Source organism: Oncorhynchus gorbuscha, linkage group LG03, assembly GCF_021184085.1.
Source record: "Oncorhynchus gorbuscha isolate QuinsamMale2020 ecotype Even-year linkage group LG03, OgorEven_v1.0, whole genome shotgun sequence".
Lineage (NCBI taxonomy): Eukaryota > Metazoa > Chordata > Actinopteri > Salmoniformes > Salmonidae > Oncorhynchus > Oncorhynchus gorbuscha.
The window spans coordinates 26,204,601-26,220,147 of NC_060175.1; the positions used below are offsets into that span (position 1 = coordinate 26,204,601).

The 15,547-nt window shown below is 45.5% G+C and overlaps 1 protein-coding gene across 1 annotated transcript in view; it reads right to left on the minus strand.

The window, feature by feature from the left end:
* Positions 1–15,547, minus strand: part of LOC124019154 (calcium/calmodulin-dependent protein kinase type 1-like) — a 39,048-nt gene that overhangs the window by 3,012 nt on the left and 20,489 nt on the right. The window contains exons 2-10 of the mRNA XM_046334546.1: positions 6,449–6,580; positions 4,205–4,279; positions 3,295–3,429; positions 2,839–2,853; positions 2,671–2,786; positions 2,401–2,476; positions 1,485–1,597; positions 1,136–1,214; positions 521–608 (exon numbers count right to left, since the gene is read on the minus strand). Coding sequence (XP_046190502.1) covers positions 521–608; positions 1,136–1,214; positions 1,485–1,597; positions 2,401–2,476; positions 2,671–2,786; positions 2,839–2,853; positions 3,295–3,429; positions 4,205–4,279; positions 6,449–6,580 — 829 coding nt within the window. The remainder of the gene's footprint in view (positions 1–520; positions 609–1,135; positions 1,215–1,484; positions 1,598–2,400; positions 2,477–2,670; positions 2,787–2,838; positions 2,854–3,294; positions 3,430–4,204; positions 4,280–6,448; positions 6,581–15,547) is intronic.

A 15,547-nucleotide genomic window follows, 5' to 3' on the forward strand; every position in this document is an offset into this window, starting at 1 on the left:
CCCTTTAGTTCTAGTGAAGGGAAATCTTAACGGTACAGCATACAATGACATTTTTCCAACTTTGTGTCAAGTTTTGGGAAGGCCCTTTCCTGTTTCAGTATGACAATGCCCCCGTGCACAAAGCGAAGTCCATACAGAAATGGTTTGTCGAGATTGGTGTGGAAGAACTGGAATGGCCTGCACAGAGGCCTTACCTCAACCCCATTGAACACATTTGGGATGAATTGGAACGGCAACTGCAAGCCAGGCCTAATCACTCAACATCAGTGCTCCACCTCACTAATGCTTTTGTGGCTGAATAGAAGCAAGTCCCCACAGAAATGTTCCAACATCTAGTAGTAAGCCACCCCAAACGAGTGGAGGCTGTTATAGCAGAAAAGGGGGGAACGACTGATATTAATGCCCATGATTTTTGAATGAGATGTTTGACAAGCAGGTGTCTTTGAGACAGATAGACAGAAGAAGAACAAAAGTAGAAAGAACATTTGAGTTATCAAATCAGTAATATTGAGCCACTGACCTTCCATTTACTTTTAGCAAAGTTCTTCTTGATCTGAGCACTGACAGATTCATGGATGTTCTTATCAAGAGCTGTGTCTCCACAGGTCCTGCAAACAGGAAAAGAGAGAGTTTAGAGAGAGAAAGAGAGTAAGGAGGGGGCAAGCTGTCAGAAGTTTAAAGTTTGAGTTATGGGACGTAGGCATTCTAGCCTGGTTTAACCAGCCTGAATGTTATGCAAGAATGCATTGAAGGGCGTGGGGAAGAACCAGGATGTGGACATGAAGCAATGGTTAGGGTAAGAGTTGTGGTTGAGTCTCCATAGGATAATCATTTTAGGTTCTAGGTAGACCCCTTTTGGGTTCCAAGTAGAAACCTTTGGGGTTCCATGAAAAACCCTCTGTGGAAAGGGTTCTACCTGGAACCAAAAAGGGTTCTTTAAAGGTCTCTCCCATCGGGACAACCGAAGAATCCTTTTAGGTTCTAGATAACACTACACTCTTAGAAAAAAGGTGCTAAGGTTGTATCGGGATGTGGAGATGAAGCTAGGCTTAGGTTTATGGTTAGGGTTAAGGTTAGGGTTGAACCTGGTCGTGGACATGTAGCTAGAGTTAGAGGTAAGGAAATCTTGTATTACCAGGGGTGTTGGAGTGCTTTATCTGTGGTATATCTCTTCATAAAGTCTTTTTCCATCAGGTGACAGATAAAGTCCTTAGCTGGAATGAATAAAAACAGTTTCAAATCATTACAGAACAGACATAAAACAGTATAACTAATGATTTACAATTCCACACAAAGTAGACATGGTATTAATTCACAGTCAAATGTAATCTATGTCTTTGAAACAATTACAGATAATTGAAAACGATTCATGCTATTTGAATTTGATTCTGTTTGTTTTGTGTATGTGATCCTCTTTCTCTTGTTTCTTGTCCTTGTCGTTATTTTCTTTTTTTTAAACAAATGAAAAAGGGGGTATAAGCTACCTGAATTGGAGATGTCATCCCAGTACGGAGAGTCAAACTCATACTCTGCCTTCGGTATCTGCTCAAAAAGCTTAGCATCGTTCTCGTCGTAAAACGGAGGGTATCCGCATAACCTGAAAGAGTTCATGTGACATGAGGTAACAGTTATTGCTCTATACATTGAACCCAGATAATAAAATGTCCAATATAAATTTGGTTAGGATATAATATCCCTATAGTGCTATTAAGTGCCATGAGTCCCAGCCACAGGTGGACTGTACTTTCTCAGACATAAATGTGGAGGTGTGAAGGTCATGCACAGAACCATTTTATAATTTTCGAACATTTGGATTGAGCTGCTCAATGCAATGTCAATTGGCGCTAATTAATATTTAATTAAAAGTGCATTCCAGTGGTTTGGAAACACAATATAATTTTAAAAGGAGGCAAATAATTAGTTGGACAATCTTTTGTCATCATTGTGAAGTCACCAGATTGACTTTAGATGCAGTATTTAGCTAGCTAGTTTGAGGGGACAGCACTGAATTTTAGCGAGCACCGAATATTAGCTATCTAATGTTAGCATTGCTAGCTATTTTTGACAAACTTCACTAGCTAATGGCAACATTGCCCTTTCTTGAAGCAAATTTGATTGCATCATAATGATGGCAAAGTTGTTTCCTACAAATGATTTGCCTTCTTTAGCACTGCCATCGTATTTCTAAGCCATTGTACCGCTCAGAATGACTGGGCATCAATCATCAGTCGGTCATCATTATGGTTACGGCGCTATGTAGAACGTTCATAACAATGGCAACGACGCGACCGAGTGACTGAGGTGCAACCCATGAATATAACAGATTTTTAAATGCACAGGCACGAGTATACAGAGTATGAGGGACTGTATTTGTGTTAGAGTACTAAACAGATGACTTACAGAATATAGGAGATGACTCCGATGGACCAGCAGTCTACTGCTTTGCTGTACGGTTTCTGAGCCAACACCTCAGGAGCTGCCAATAACATGAAACAGCGAAGTCAGAAGAAGGAGAGAGTGAAAGAGGGCGAATGAGAAAGAGAGAGTTGGAAAGAGGGACAGGATCACTGAGAAAGACAAAGGGGGAGGGAGCATGCTTCAGAGGAGGTTGTAAGTGGATCAGGGAGAGAGGGAGGGGGTAGTGAGAGAGATCCCGCACACACACCTTACCCACATATCCTGGGGTCCCACAGGCTGTAGACATGACACTGCCAGTGTCCTCGATCTTAGACAGGCCAAAGTCACTGATCATTATCTTAGAGTCCTCGTCCATACTGAGAGAGAGAGAGAGAGAGAGAGAGAGAGAGAGAGAGAGAGAGAGAGAGAGAGAGAGAATGTATATAACTTGGTTTACTTGAAGCTATTCTCACAGAAACCTTAACGATTCTGGTAAGAAATAATTGGCAAGACAAGCTGTTGAGGCAGCACATTGGTACCTCCATACAGCCTGAGATGTAAATGAACCTCGATTTCCAGATTTCTCACGTTGGTGAACACGAGACATGGATGTGTGGCAATGCAAGACAATGCGTAACGGGAGTGTTATTTTGTTTGAGTACTAATCTAATGGACAGCATCTAATGCATCGCTGTATCTATTTCTACAGGATCCATTACTATTGCACAAGAGTAGTGTACAAGTTCTAACATACTGACTCTCCAAGGAGTAAGCAAACAGATCAGCCCTCTGCCCTCTTCGGATCCCTCAGGTCCTTGTGTAGGATGCTGTGTGTGTGTGTGTGTGTGTGTGTGTGTGTGTGCGTGCGTGCGTGCGTGTTTGTATGTGTATGTACACAGGTCCCTGTGTACGATGCCCATGCCATGGAGGTATTTGACAGCGTCCAGGATCTGGTGGATGAGTTGGCTGGCGGCTCTCTCTGTGTAGAAACCCTTCTCTACGATGCGGTCAAATAGCTCCCCTCCAGACACCCTGATCGAGACAGAGGAGAAACATTAAAGGGAGAGGCTTTACATGTAACAGTATAATTTTAAACCGTCCCCTCGCGCGAACCAGGGACCTTCTGGACCTTCTGCTCCACAAGAGCCGCGGCCCTTGCAGAGCAAGGGGAAACACTACTTCAAGGTCTCAGAGCAAGTCACCGATTGAAACGCTATTTAGCGCACACCGCTAACTAAGCTAGCCGTTTCACATCCGTTACACTCACCCCCCTTTTGACCTTCCTCCTTTTCCGCAGCAACCAGTAATCCGGGTCAACAGCATCAATGTAACAGAATAACTTTACGTCCGTCCCTCGCCCATACCCGGGCGCGAACCAGGGACCCTCTGCACACATCGACCAGTCACCCTCGAAGCATTGTTACCCATCGCAAGGGCCCTTGCAGAACAAGGGGAAACACTACTTCAAGGTCTCAGAGCAAGTGACGTAACCGATTGAAACGCTATTTAGCGCACACCGCTAACTAAGCTAGCCGTTTCACATCCGTTACATACACACACCCACATGTATTGAACTCATACTCCAAACCAATCCCCCAATCTGTCCCCGATTTATGACCTACAGTATTCCTAACAGAACACTGAATAAGAAACATGTTTAATGAAACATTACCAGAGAGAGAGAGAGAAAGAAAGAAAGAAAGAAAGAAAGAAAGAAAGAAAGAAAGAAAGAAAGAAAGAAAGAAAGAAAGAAAGAAAGAAAGAAAGAAAGAAAAGAAAGAAAGAAAGAAAGAAAGAGGAGACTCACAGCTGCATGACCAGATACAGGTGGGATGTGCTCTCAAAGATGTCCTTCAGTGAAACAATGTTGGTGTGCTTGATTCTGAAAAGACAAAAAGAAGGGGTAAGACAGAAAGTGCTATAAGTGCAGCAGTGCTATCCCCCAATGTTTGCCAGCAGTGCTATCCCCAATGTTTTCCAGCAGTGCTATCCCCAGTGTTTTCCAGCAGTGCTATCCCCCAATGTTTTCCAGCAGTGCTATCCCCAGTGTTTTCCAGCAGTGCTATCCCCAATGTTTTCCAGCAGTGCTATCCCCAATGTTTTCCAGCAGTGCTATCCCCAATGTTTTCCAGCAGTGCTATCCCCAATGTTTTCCAGCAGTGCTATCCCCAATGTTTTCCAGCAGTGCTATCCCCAATGTTTTCCAGCAGTGCTATCCCCCAATGTTTTCCAGCAGTGCTATCCCCCAATGTTTTCCAGCAGTGCTATCCCCAATGTTTTCCAGCAGTGCTATCCCCAATGTTTTCCAGCAGTGCTATCCCCAATGTTTTCCAGCAGTGCTATCCCCAATGTTTTCCAGCAGTGCTATCCCCAATGTTTTCCAGCAGTGCTATGCCCCACGGTGTCTCACTCGCAATACTGTCATATTATCACCAGGTGGCACCATTGCTGTGTGTAAGAGTGTATAGGAGCGACACAAACAAAAACATTAGGCTAATGGTCAATGAAAGAGCCCTATACGGGATCCAATCAATATAGAACTAGTCATATTGTAGGGCCAGTTGTTTTCTCACCACATCAAACAGTGGTCTGACATAGATGAGTGTTTCATAATCTCTAACCAGAATATGGGGCCAGCCACTGACATTGGTTGAACATCAGTGTCCATGTCTTCATTCAGCACCAATGATGAGAGAGAAACTAGCAAGTTAGGGGGAGTTCTACAGTGACTGAGGGAAATACACTGGCAAAAACAGCACTGGTAATACACTGTTGTTCTGCTCTGTTGTTATGTAGGTGATATGTGACACTATGTTCTTGCTGTAAAGGAGAGAGGAGGAAGGAGAAAGTATAAGTGTGTTGGGATCCAAGTCAGTGTCTGTCTATGAGGTTTTCTTTGTATCACGCTCTGTTTACTTCTCCCTCATCACAAACCCATCTCTCTCCTGCTGTCTCTCTCTTTTGCCTTCACTCTTGCTCTCTCTCCTTCTCTTTCTTCATTACACTGCAGAAAGGAACCCCACACACACAATCTCCCTCTGCCTCTCTGTGATGTTACCCTGGCAACAAGTACACTAAAAATAGGGCTATCTTCTTTACTCCTGACATTTCTGGTGAACAACCCATTGTTTCTACTGACACATAGATACCATACCATGCTATACCATAATACACCATACCATGCTATACCATACTACACCATACCATGCTATACCATAATACACCATACCATGCTATACCATAATACACCATACCATGCTATACCATAATACACCATACCATGCTATACCATAATACACCATACCATGCTATACCATAATACACCATACCATGCTATACCATAATACACCATACCATGCTATACCATAATACACCATACCATGCTATACCATAATACACCATACCATGCTATACCATAATACACCATACCATGCTATACCATAATACACCATACCATGCTATACCATACTACACCATACCATGCTATACCATACTACACCATACCATGCTATACCATACTACACCATACCATGCTATACCATACTACACCAAACCATGCTATACCATACTACACCAAACCATGCTATACCATAATACACCATACCGGCGGCAGGGTAGCCTAGTGGTTAGAGCGGTGGACTAGTAACCGGAAGGTTGCAAGTTCAAACCCCTGAGCTGGCAAGGTACAAATCTGTCGTTCTGCCCCTGAACAGGCAGTTAACCCACTGTTCCTAGGCTGTCATTGTGCAGCACAGCACAGCAATCTCATTCTCTATGTTACTGACCTGTACAGCACAGTGATCTCATTCTCTATATTACTGACCTGTGCAGCACAGTGATCTCATTCTCTATGTTACTGACCTGTGCAGCACAGCGATCTCATTCTGTATGTTACTGACCTGTGCAGCACGATGAGCTCATTCTCTATGTTAGTGACCTGTGCAGCACGATGAGCTCATTCTCTATGTTACTGACCTGTGCAGCACAGCGATCTCATTCTGTATGTTACCGACCTGTGCAGCACGATGAGCTCATTCTCTATGTTACTGACCTGTGCAGCACAGTGATCTCATTCTCAATGTTGTTCTCCTTGCCCTCCAGAGCCTTCTTTGGGATACACTTGATGGCTACCAGCCTCTTTGTCCCCTTTTCCTCCGCTAGCACCACCTCCGAGAACGCCCCCCTGCAGCACAGGAAACACACATTTTCAAAAACATGACACACATACACACACGTACAGTTACACTTACTAACGGCAAAGACCAATTCAAATGCTGTACATTAACAAATCATATGCAGTAAACTGTATTAAAGGGTGGTTGCTGAACATATGCCACCAATGAGGTGGGTCACCAATGAGGTGGGTCACTAAAACGACAGTGACATTTAAATAAAAGGAACGGTTCGGGATCAAATGAATAGGTGGAGTTCCTGGGAAATAAGGCGAGTGTCCACCCTGAGTGTGTGGTGTGTCTGTTTGTGGCTCACTTTGCTCAGACAGGGTTTGCACGTGAGCTGCATGACTCATGGTGGGGTGAGTGCGGGTACAGACAGAGCCTTCCCCCTTGAGAACACACACCAAGGTAGGGTATCCCCCTGGATACACCTGGCTTAACCAGGCACAACCTGTCCAACCCTAACCCATTCCCCATGGCCAGTCACTATTAGCAGGCACATTCTGTCCAGTGTCCACAATTCTCTTCCCCCCCAGGACCACAGTGTCTCTCCACCTAAGGAGGGGATCCCCATGGTCTAACCAAGCACATCCTGCCGGTCTCTCACCCTATCCTTCCCATGATACCTCCCAGCACCGTAGGCTCTCTCCACCGAGAGAGTGGATCCCCATGCCAGCTATAACCAGGCACATTGTGTCTGTCTCTAAGCGATCCCGGTAGCCCAGCAGGCAGCACCTCTCTATCCAGGAAATGTGTCCCCACGGCCAGTCTCTAACCAGGCACATCATGCGTCTCCCATCCCACCCACCCAATCCCTCCCACCCCACCCTACCCTACCTCATCCTTCCCAGAAGCACCACAGGTTGTCTCTCCACCCATGGAGGGTTTCCCTACGGAGGGCAAATTATTATAACAATATCATCACATGCTGTCCGTCCCCTCATTCAACCCCAGAAGCACTGCACGGTACGTCCCAGGCCAGCAGCCTCTCACAGCCGTGTGTGTCATGGCAGCCGGGTCCCGTGGGGCCCGAGAAGAGGCTGTACAAACAAAAACATGACTGGGTTTTCTCACTCACCATTATAACAATCCATCCACATCAGCCATCCGAACTCCCACAAAAACTGCACTCCATCTATCTATTATTGAGATGATAAAGCATTTCCTTTTTTATTTCTACGAGCCACTCTCTCTCTCACCACTCTCTCACTCACCACTCTCTCTCACTCACCACTCTCTCACTCACCACTCTCTCACTCACCACTCTCTCTCTCACCACTCTCTCACTCACCACTCTCTCGCTCACCACTCTCTCGCTCACCACTCTCTCGCTCACCTCTCGGCTCACCACTACTTTCTCTCTCACCACTCTCTCTCTCACCACTCTCTCACTCACCACTCTCTCACTCACCACTCTCTCTCTCACCACACTCTCACTCATTTACATTTACATTTAAGTCATTTAGCAGACGCTCTTATCCAGAGCGACTTACAAATTGGTGCATTCACCTTATGACATCCAGTGGAACAGTCACTTTACAATAGTGCATCTAAATCTTAAAGGGGGGGGTGAGAGGGAATACTTATCCTATCCTAGGTATTCCTTAAAGAGGTGGGGTTTCAGGTGTCTCCGGAAGGTGGTGATTGACTCCGCTGTCCTGGCGTCGTGAGGGAGTTTGTTCCACCATTGGGGGCCAGAGCAGCGAACAGTTTTGACTGGGCTGAGCGGGAGCTGTACTTCCTCAGTGGTAGGGAGGCGAGCAGGCCAGAGGTGGATGAACGCAGTGCCCTTGTTTGGGTGTAGGGCCTGATCAGAGCCTGGAGGTACTGAGGTGCCGTTCCCCTCACAGCTCCGTAGGCAAGCACCATGGTCTTGTAGCGGATGCGAGCTTCAACTGGAAGCCAGTGGAGAAAACGGAGGAGCGGGGTGACGTGAGAGAACTTGGGAAGGTTGAACACCAGACGGGCTGCGGCGTTCTGGATGAGTTGAAGGGGTTTAATGGCACAGGCAGGGAGCCCAGCCAACAGCGAGTTGCAGTAATCCAGACGGGAGATGACAAGTGCCTGGATTAGGACCTGCGCCGCTTCCTGTGTGAGGCAGGGTCGTACTCTGCGGATGTTGTAGAGCATGAACCTACAGGAACGGGCCACCGCCTTGATGTTGGTTGAGAACGACAGGGTGTTGTCCAGGATCACACCAAGGTTCTTAGCGCTCTGGGAGGAGGACACAATGGAGTTGTCAACCGTGATGGCGAGATCATGGAACGGGCAGTCCTTCCCGGGAGGAAGAGCAGCTCCGTCTTGCCGAGATTCAGCTTGAGGTGGTGATCCGTCATCCACACTGATATGTCTGCCAGACATGCAGAGATGCGATTCGCCACCTGGTCATCAGAAGGGGGAAAGGAGAAGATTAGTTGTGTGTCGTCTGCATAGCAATGATAGGAGAGACCATGTGAGGTTATGACAGAGCCAAGTGACTTGGTGTATAGCGAGAATAGGAGAGGGCCTAGAACAGAGCCCTGGGGGACACCAGTGGTGAGAGCGCGTGGTGAGGAGACAGATTCTCGCCACGCCACCTGGTAGGAGCGGCCCACGCAATCCAAGCGTGGGCCGCGCCGGAGATGCCCAACTCGGAGAGGGTGGAGAGGAGGATCTGATGGTTCACAGTATCGAAGGCAGCCGATAGATCTAGAAGGATGAGAGCAGAGGAGAGAGAGTTAGCTTTAGCAGTGCGGAGCGCCTCCGTGATACAGAGGAGAGCAGTCTCAGTTGAATGACTAGTCTTGAAACCTGACTGATTTGGATCAAAAAGGTCATTCAGAGAGAGATAGCGGGAGAGCTGGCCAAGGACGGCACGTTCAAGAGTTTTGGAGAGAAAAGAAAGAAGGGATACTGGTCTGTAATTGTTGACATCGGAGGGATCGAGTGTAGGTTTTTTCAGAAGGGGTGCAACTCTCGCTCTCTTTAAGACGGAAGGGACGTAGCCAGCGGTCAGGGATGAGTTGATGAGCGAGGTGAGGTAAGGGAGAAGGTCTCCGGAAATGGTCTGGAGAAGAGGGGAGGGGATAGGGTCAAGCGGGCAGGTTGTTGGGCGGCCGGCCGTCACAAGACGCGAGATTTCATCTGGAGAGAGAGGGAGAAAGAGGTCAGAGCACAGGGTAGGGCAGTGTGAGCAGAACCAGCGGTGTCGTTTGACTTAGCAAACGAGGATCGGATGTCGTCGACCTTCTTTTCAAAATGGTTGACGAAGTCGTCTGCAGAGAGGGAGGGGGGAGGATTCAGGAGGGAGGAGAAGGTGGCAAAGAGCTTCCTAGGGTTAGAGGCAGATGCTTGGAATTTAGCGTGGTAGAAAGTGGCTTTAGCAGCAGAGACAGAGGAGGAAAATGTAGAGAGGAGGGAGTGAAAGGATGCCAGGTCCGCAGGGAGGCGAGTTTTCCTCCATTTCCGCTCGGCTGCCCGGAGCCCTGTTCTGTGAGCTCGCAATGAGTCATCGAGCCACGGAGCGGGAGGGGAGGACCGAGCCGGCCTGGAGGATAGGGGACATAGAGAGTCAAAGGATGCAGAGAGGGTGGAGAGGAGGGTTGAGGAGGCAGAATCAGGAGATAGGTTGGAGAAGGTTTGAGCGGTGGGAAGAGATGATAGGATGGAAGAGGAGAGAGTAGCGGGGGAGAGAGAGCGAAGGTTGGGACGGCGCGATCCCATCCGAGTAGGGGCAGTGTGGGAGGTGTTGGATGAGAGCGAGAGGGAAAAGGATACAAGGTAGTGGTCGGAGACTTGGAGGGGAGTTGCGATGAGGTTAGTGGAAGAAAAGCATCTAGTAAAGATGAGGTCGAGCGTATTGCCTGCCTTGTGAGTAGGGGGGGAAGGTGAGGGGGTGAGGTCAAAAGAGGAGAGGAGTGGAAAGAAGGAGGCAGAGAGGAATGAGTCAAAGGTAGACGTGGGGAGGTTAAAGTCGCCCAGAACTGTGAGAGGTGAGCCGTCCTCAGGAAAGGAGCTTATCAAGGCATCAAGCTCATTGATGAACTCTCCGAGGGAACCTGGAGGGCGATAAATGATAAGGATGTTAAGCTTGAAAGGGCTGGTAACTGTGACAGCATGGAATTCAAAGGAGGCGATAGACAGATGGGTAAGGGGAGAAAGAGAGAATGACCACTTGGGAGAGATGAGGATCCCGGTGCCACCACCCCGCTGACCAGAAGCTCTCGGGGGTGTGCGAGAACACGTGGGCGGACGAAGAGAGAGCAGTAGGAGTAGCAGTGTTGTCTGTGGTGATCCATGTTTCCGTTAGTGCCAAGAAGTCGAGGGACTGGAGGTAGTCATAGGCTGAGATGAACTCTGCCTTGTTGACCGCAGATCGGCAGTTCCAGAGGCTACCGGAGACCTGGAACTCCATGTGGGTCGTGCGCGCTGGGACCACCAGATTAGGGTGGCCGCGGCCACGCGGTGTGGAGCGTTTGTATGGTCTGTGCAGAGAGGAGAGAACAGGGATAAACAGACACATAGTTGACAGGCTACAGAAGAGGCTACGCTAATGCAAAGGAGATTGGAATGACAAGTGGACTACACGTCTCGAATGTTCAGAAAGTTAAGCTTACGTAGCAAGAATCTTATTGACTAAAATGATTCAAATGATACAGTACTGCTGAAGTAGGCTAGCTGGCAGTGGGTGCGTTGTTGACACTACACTAATCAAGTCGTTCCGTTGAGTGTAATAGTTTCTGCAGTGCTGCTATTCGGGGGCTAGCTGGCTAGCTAGTAGTGTTGTTTACGTTACGTTGCGTTAAAAGAACGACAATAGCTGGCTAGCTAACCTAGAAAATCGCTCTAGACTACACAATTATCTTTGATACAAAGAAGGCTATGTAGCTAGCTATGTAGCTAGCTACGATCAAACAAATCAAACCGTTGTACTGTAATGAAATTAAATGAAAATGTGATACTACCTGTGAATGCGACCGGGTTGTTGAGTTCTATTTAGTAGCCGTTGGCTAGCGTTGGCTAGCTGTTGGCTAGCTAGCAGAGTCTCCTACGTTAAGGACGACAAATAGCTGGCTAGCTAACCTCGGTAACTCACCACTCTCTCTCACCACTCTCTCAATCACCACTCTCTCACTCACCACTCTCTCGCTCACCACTCTCTCGCTCACCACTCTCTCGCTCACCACTACTTTCTCGCTCACCACTCTCTCTCACCACTCTCTCTCTCACCACTCTCTCTCTCACCACTCTCTCTCTCACCACTCTCTCGAAAGGAACATAAATTTCAACATACCAATTAGGATTTGGCTAAAAATACTTGAATCAGTCATAGAGCTCATTGCCCTTTATGGCTGTGAGGTCTGGGGTCCGCTCATCAACCAAGACTTCACAAAATGGGACAAACACCAAATTGAGACACTGCACGCAGAATTCTGCAAAAATATCCTCTGTGTACAACGTAGAACACCAAATAATGCATGCAGAGCAGAATTAGGCCAATACCCACGAATTATCAAAATCCAGAAAAGAGCTGTTAAATTCTATAACCACTGAAAAAGAAGCGATTCCCAAACCTTCCATAACAAAGCCATCACCTACAGAGAGATGAACCTGGAGAAGAGTCCCCTAAGCAAGCTGGTCCTGGGGCTCTGTTCACAAACACAAACACACCCTACAGAGCCCCAGGACAGCAGCACAATTAGACCCAACCAAATCATGAGAAAACAAAAAGATAATTACTTGACACATTGGAAAGAATTAACAAAAAAACAGAGCAAACGAGAATGCTATTTGGCCCTACACAGAGAGTACACAGCGGCAGAATACCTGACCACTGTGACTGACCCAAAATTAAGGAAAGCATTGACTATGTACAGACTCAGTGAGCATAGCCTTGCTATTGAGAAAGGCCGCCATAGGCAGACAAGGCTCTCAAGAGAAGACAGGCTATGTGCTCACTGCCCACAAAATGAGGTGGAAACTGAGCTGCACTTCCTAACCTCCTGCCCAATGTATGACCATATTAGAGAGACATATTTCCCTCAGATTACACAGATCCACAAAGAATTCGAAAACACATCCAATTTTGATAAACTCCCATATCTACTGGGTGGAATTCCACAGTGTGCCATCACAGCAGCAAGATTTGTGACCTGTTGCCACAAGAAAAGGGCAACCAGTGAAGAACAAACACCATTGTAAATACTGAATGTGGTGGAAATCTAGCTCACTTCTAAAAAGTGGTAAAAATCTTTTAAACAAAACTCCACCCCTCATTGCCCCAGCGGGTTAGGACCACCTCTGGTCCCATAACAGACAAAAATGACAGTTGATAAGCATTTTGCCTCAGCAAGCCACCTATTTGAAAAAGAATGTTTTTTAAATTACTCTGAAAGTTCCACTAGAGGGAGTCTTTTATTCACCTCTAAACAGATAGCAGAGAATTATGCACTTCCAAGCACTCACTTCATTTTCTTCATTTTAACAATTTTAAGACAATGATGTATGAACTGCCTTTCAAAAAATGTACGTTAAAAAATCCACAGGAGCTGATTTGTTTGATCCTTTTCTACTGCAGCTTTCTGCCACCTCATTTTAGAACCTTTGTATAACTTCTGCCCAATTTCTATACTATATTGCCTTGCAAAAAAATTGGAATAACTGGCAAACTCTCAGCTAAGAGATTTTTTAACTTCAAATTCAATTCTTAATAATGTGCACCAATCTGGTTTTAGACCTGGACATAGCACCGCTTCAGCAACTACACTTGTCTTAAATAATTTGTTAAATTGCTTAGATTATAGGAATCACTGTGCTGCCATATTTATAGACCTATCCAAGGGATTTTATACTGTCGACCATGTCCTACACTTTCAGAGGTTGTCTGAGATGGGCCTCGGCCAAGGTGTCTCACGAGTGGTTTGAGAAGTATCTGTCAGACAGGACACTGTGTGCTTTCTGATGGGATCAAGTGAAATTACTTCAACATTACTAAAGGTGTCCCACGGGTTAATTTTGGAACCTATTAATATTCATATAAATAATATTGGTTTATCTGCAAAAATCTGTAACATTCATCTGTATGCAGATGGCACTGTTATGTACACTATTGCCTACTGCTGACCAGCCTATGTTAGAGCTGTAATCTGATTTTTTTGCCCTGCAGAAAGCCCTTGTAGATTTAAAATTTGTACTTAATGCAGAAAAAAAATAAAAGTATGTTGTTTTCTAATTCTTGTAGAAATATTTCAGATGGTTTACACATTTATGCTTTGGATGGTTCTTTCATCGAGCAGGTTCCCGCAAAAAAATATATGGACTTCTGGATTGACAAAAATGTTATGTTTAACAAACATACCGATGAGCTAGTTATGATGCTGATATTTACAGTACGCTTCTTTTATAGAAATAGATCATGCCTCTCCCTAAGCAGCAGGAAGCAGGTTGTATGGGAAAGCCTTCCTGCCAACTTCCTGCAGCAGCCACTACTCTAAAACCCTTGGATGCAGGGTATGATCGCGAGCTTCACTTTATCACAGGTGACAGGTTTAAAACTCATCACTGCATCCTTTATCAGAAGATTGGCTGGATCTCTCACAGTGCCTTCAGAAAGTATTCATACCCCTTGACTTATTGCACATTTTGTTGTGTTAGAGCCTCAATTCAAAACTGATTACAGTAAATCGCTTTTTTCCCTCACCCATCTATCTACACACAACATCAGATGATGACAAAGTGAAAACATTTTTTTTTACACATTTTGTTTGAACATTTATTGAAAATTAAATACAGAAATACAGTACTTTTTACACCTGGATTGTGCAACATTTGCCCATTATTCTTTTCAAGTGGTACTCAGTAATGTCCTGTATTGGATGTTCCCCAAACATAACATGTTGTATTCAGGACAAAGAGTCTATTGATTTGCCACATTTTTTGCAGTATTACTGTAATATCTTCTTGCAAACAGGATGCATATTTTGGAATATTTCTTATTTTTCTTCCTTTCCCTCAATTAGGTTAGTATTGTGAAGTAACAACAATGTTTGTTGATCCATACTCAGTTCCCTCCTATCACAGCCATTAAACTGTTTTAAAGTCACCATTGGCATGGTTGCCGGTTTCCTTCCTCTCCGGCAACAGAGTTAGGAAGGACGCCTGTATCTTTGTAGTGACTGGGTGCATTGATACACCAAAGTCTAATTAATAACTTCACCATGCTCAAATGGATATTCAATGTCTGCTTTTTTTCATTTTTACCCATCTACCAATAGGTGCCCTTCTTAGCGAGGCATGGAAAACTTCCCTTGTCTTTGTGGTGTAATCTGTGTTTGAAATCCACTGCTCAACTGAGGGACCATACATATAATTATATGTGTGGGGTACAGAGATGAGCTAGTTATTAAAACAATAATGTTAAACACTATTAATGCACACATAGTGAGTCCATGCAACTTGTTAAGCACATTTTTATTCCTGAACTTATTTCGGGTTGCAATAACAAAGTGGTTCAAGACTTATTGACTGAAGACATTTCAGCTTGTCATTTTTTATTTGTAAAAATGTTGAAAAACATAATTCCACTTTGACATTATGAGGAATTGTGGGTAGGCCAGCGACAAAAAAAATCCAAATTTAATCACTTTTAAATTCAGGCTGTAAGACAACAAAATGTGGAAAAAGTCAAAGGGTGTGAACATTTTTCTGAAGACACTATAACTCCCATTCACTTACAACCTGATTTGGCTAACAGCGCATCTCTTAAGTGAAAGGATGCAAACTTTCCGGTTCTCAGACTCTGTTACTATTAGCAACCCTGTCCTGCTATAGGGTAACATGGTGCATAGCTTTAACTTACTGTCTATCACTGAGCTGAGCATAACACCAACCACACACACACACGTGCACACCAGGCACGTGTACAGATAGGGCTCAACCAGGGCCCGAGAACCTGCCCTTTTGCCCTCCTTTTCCCTGTCTCTTTAAAAAAACATGTT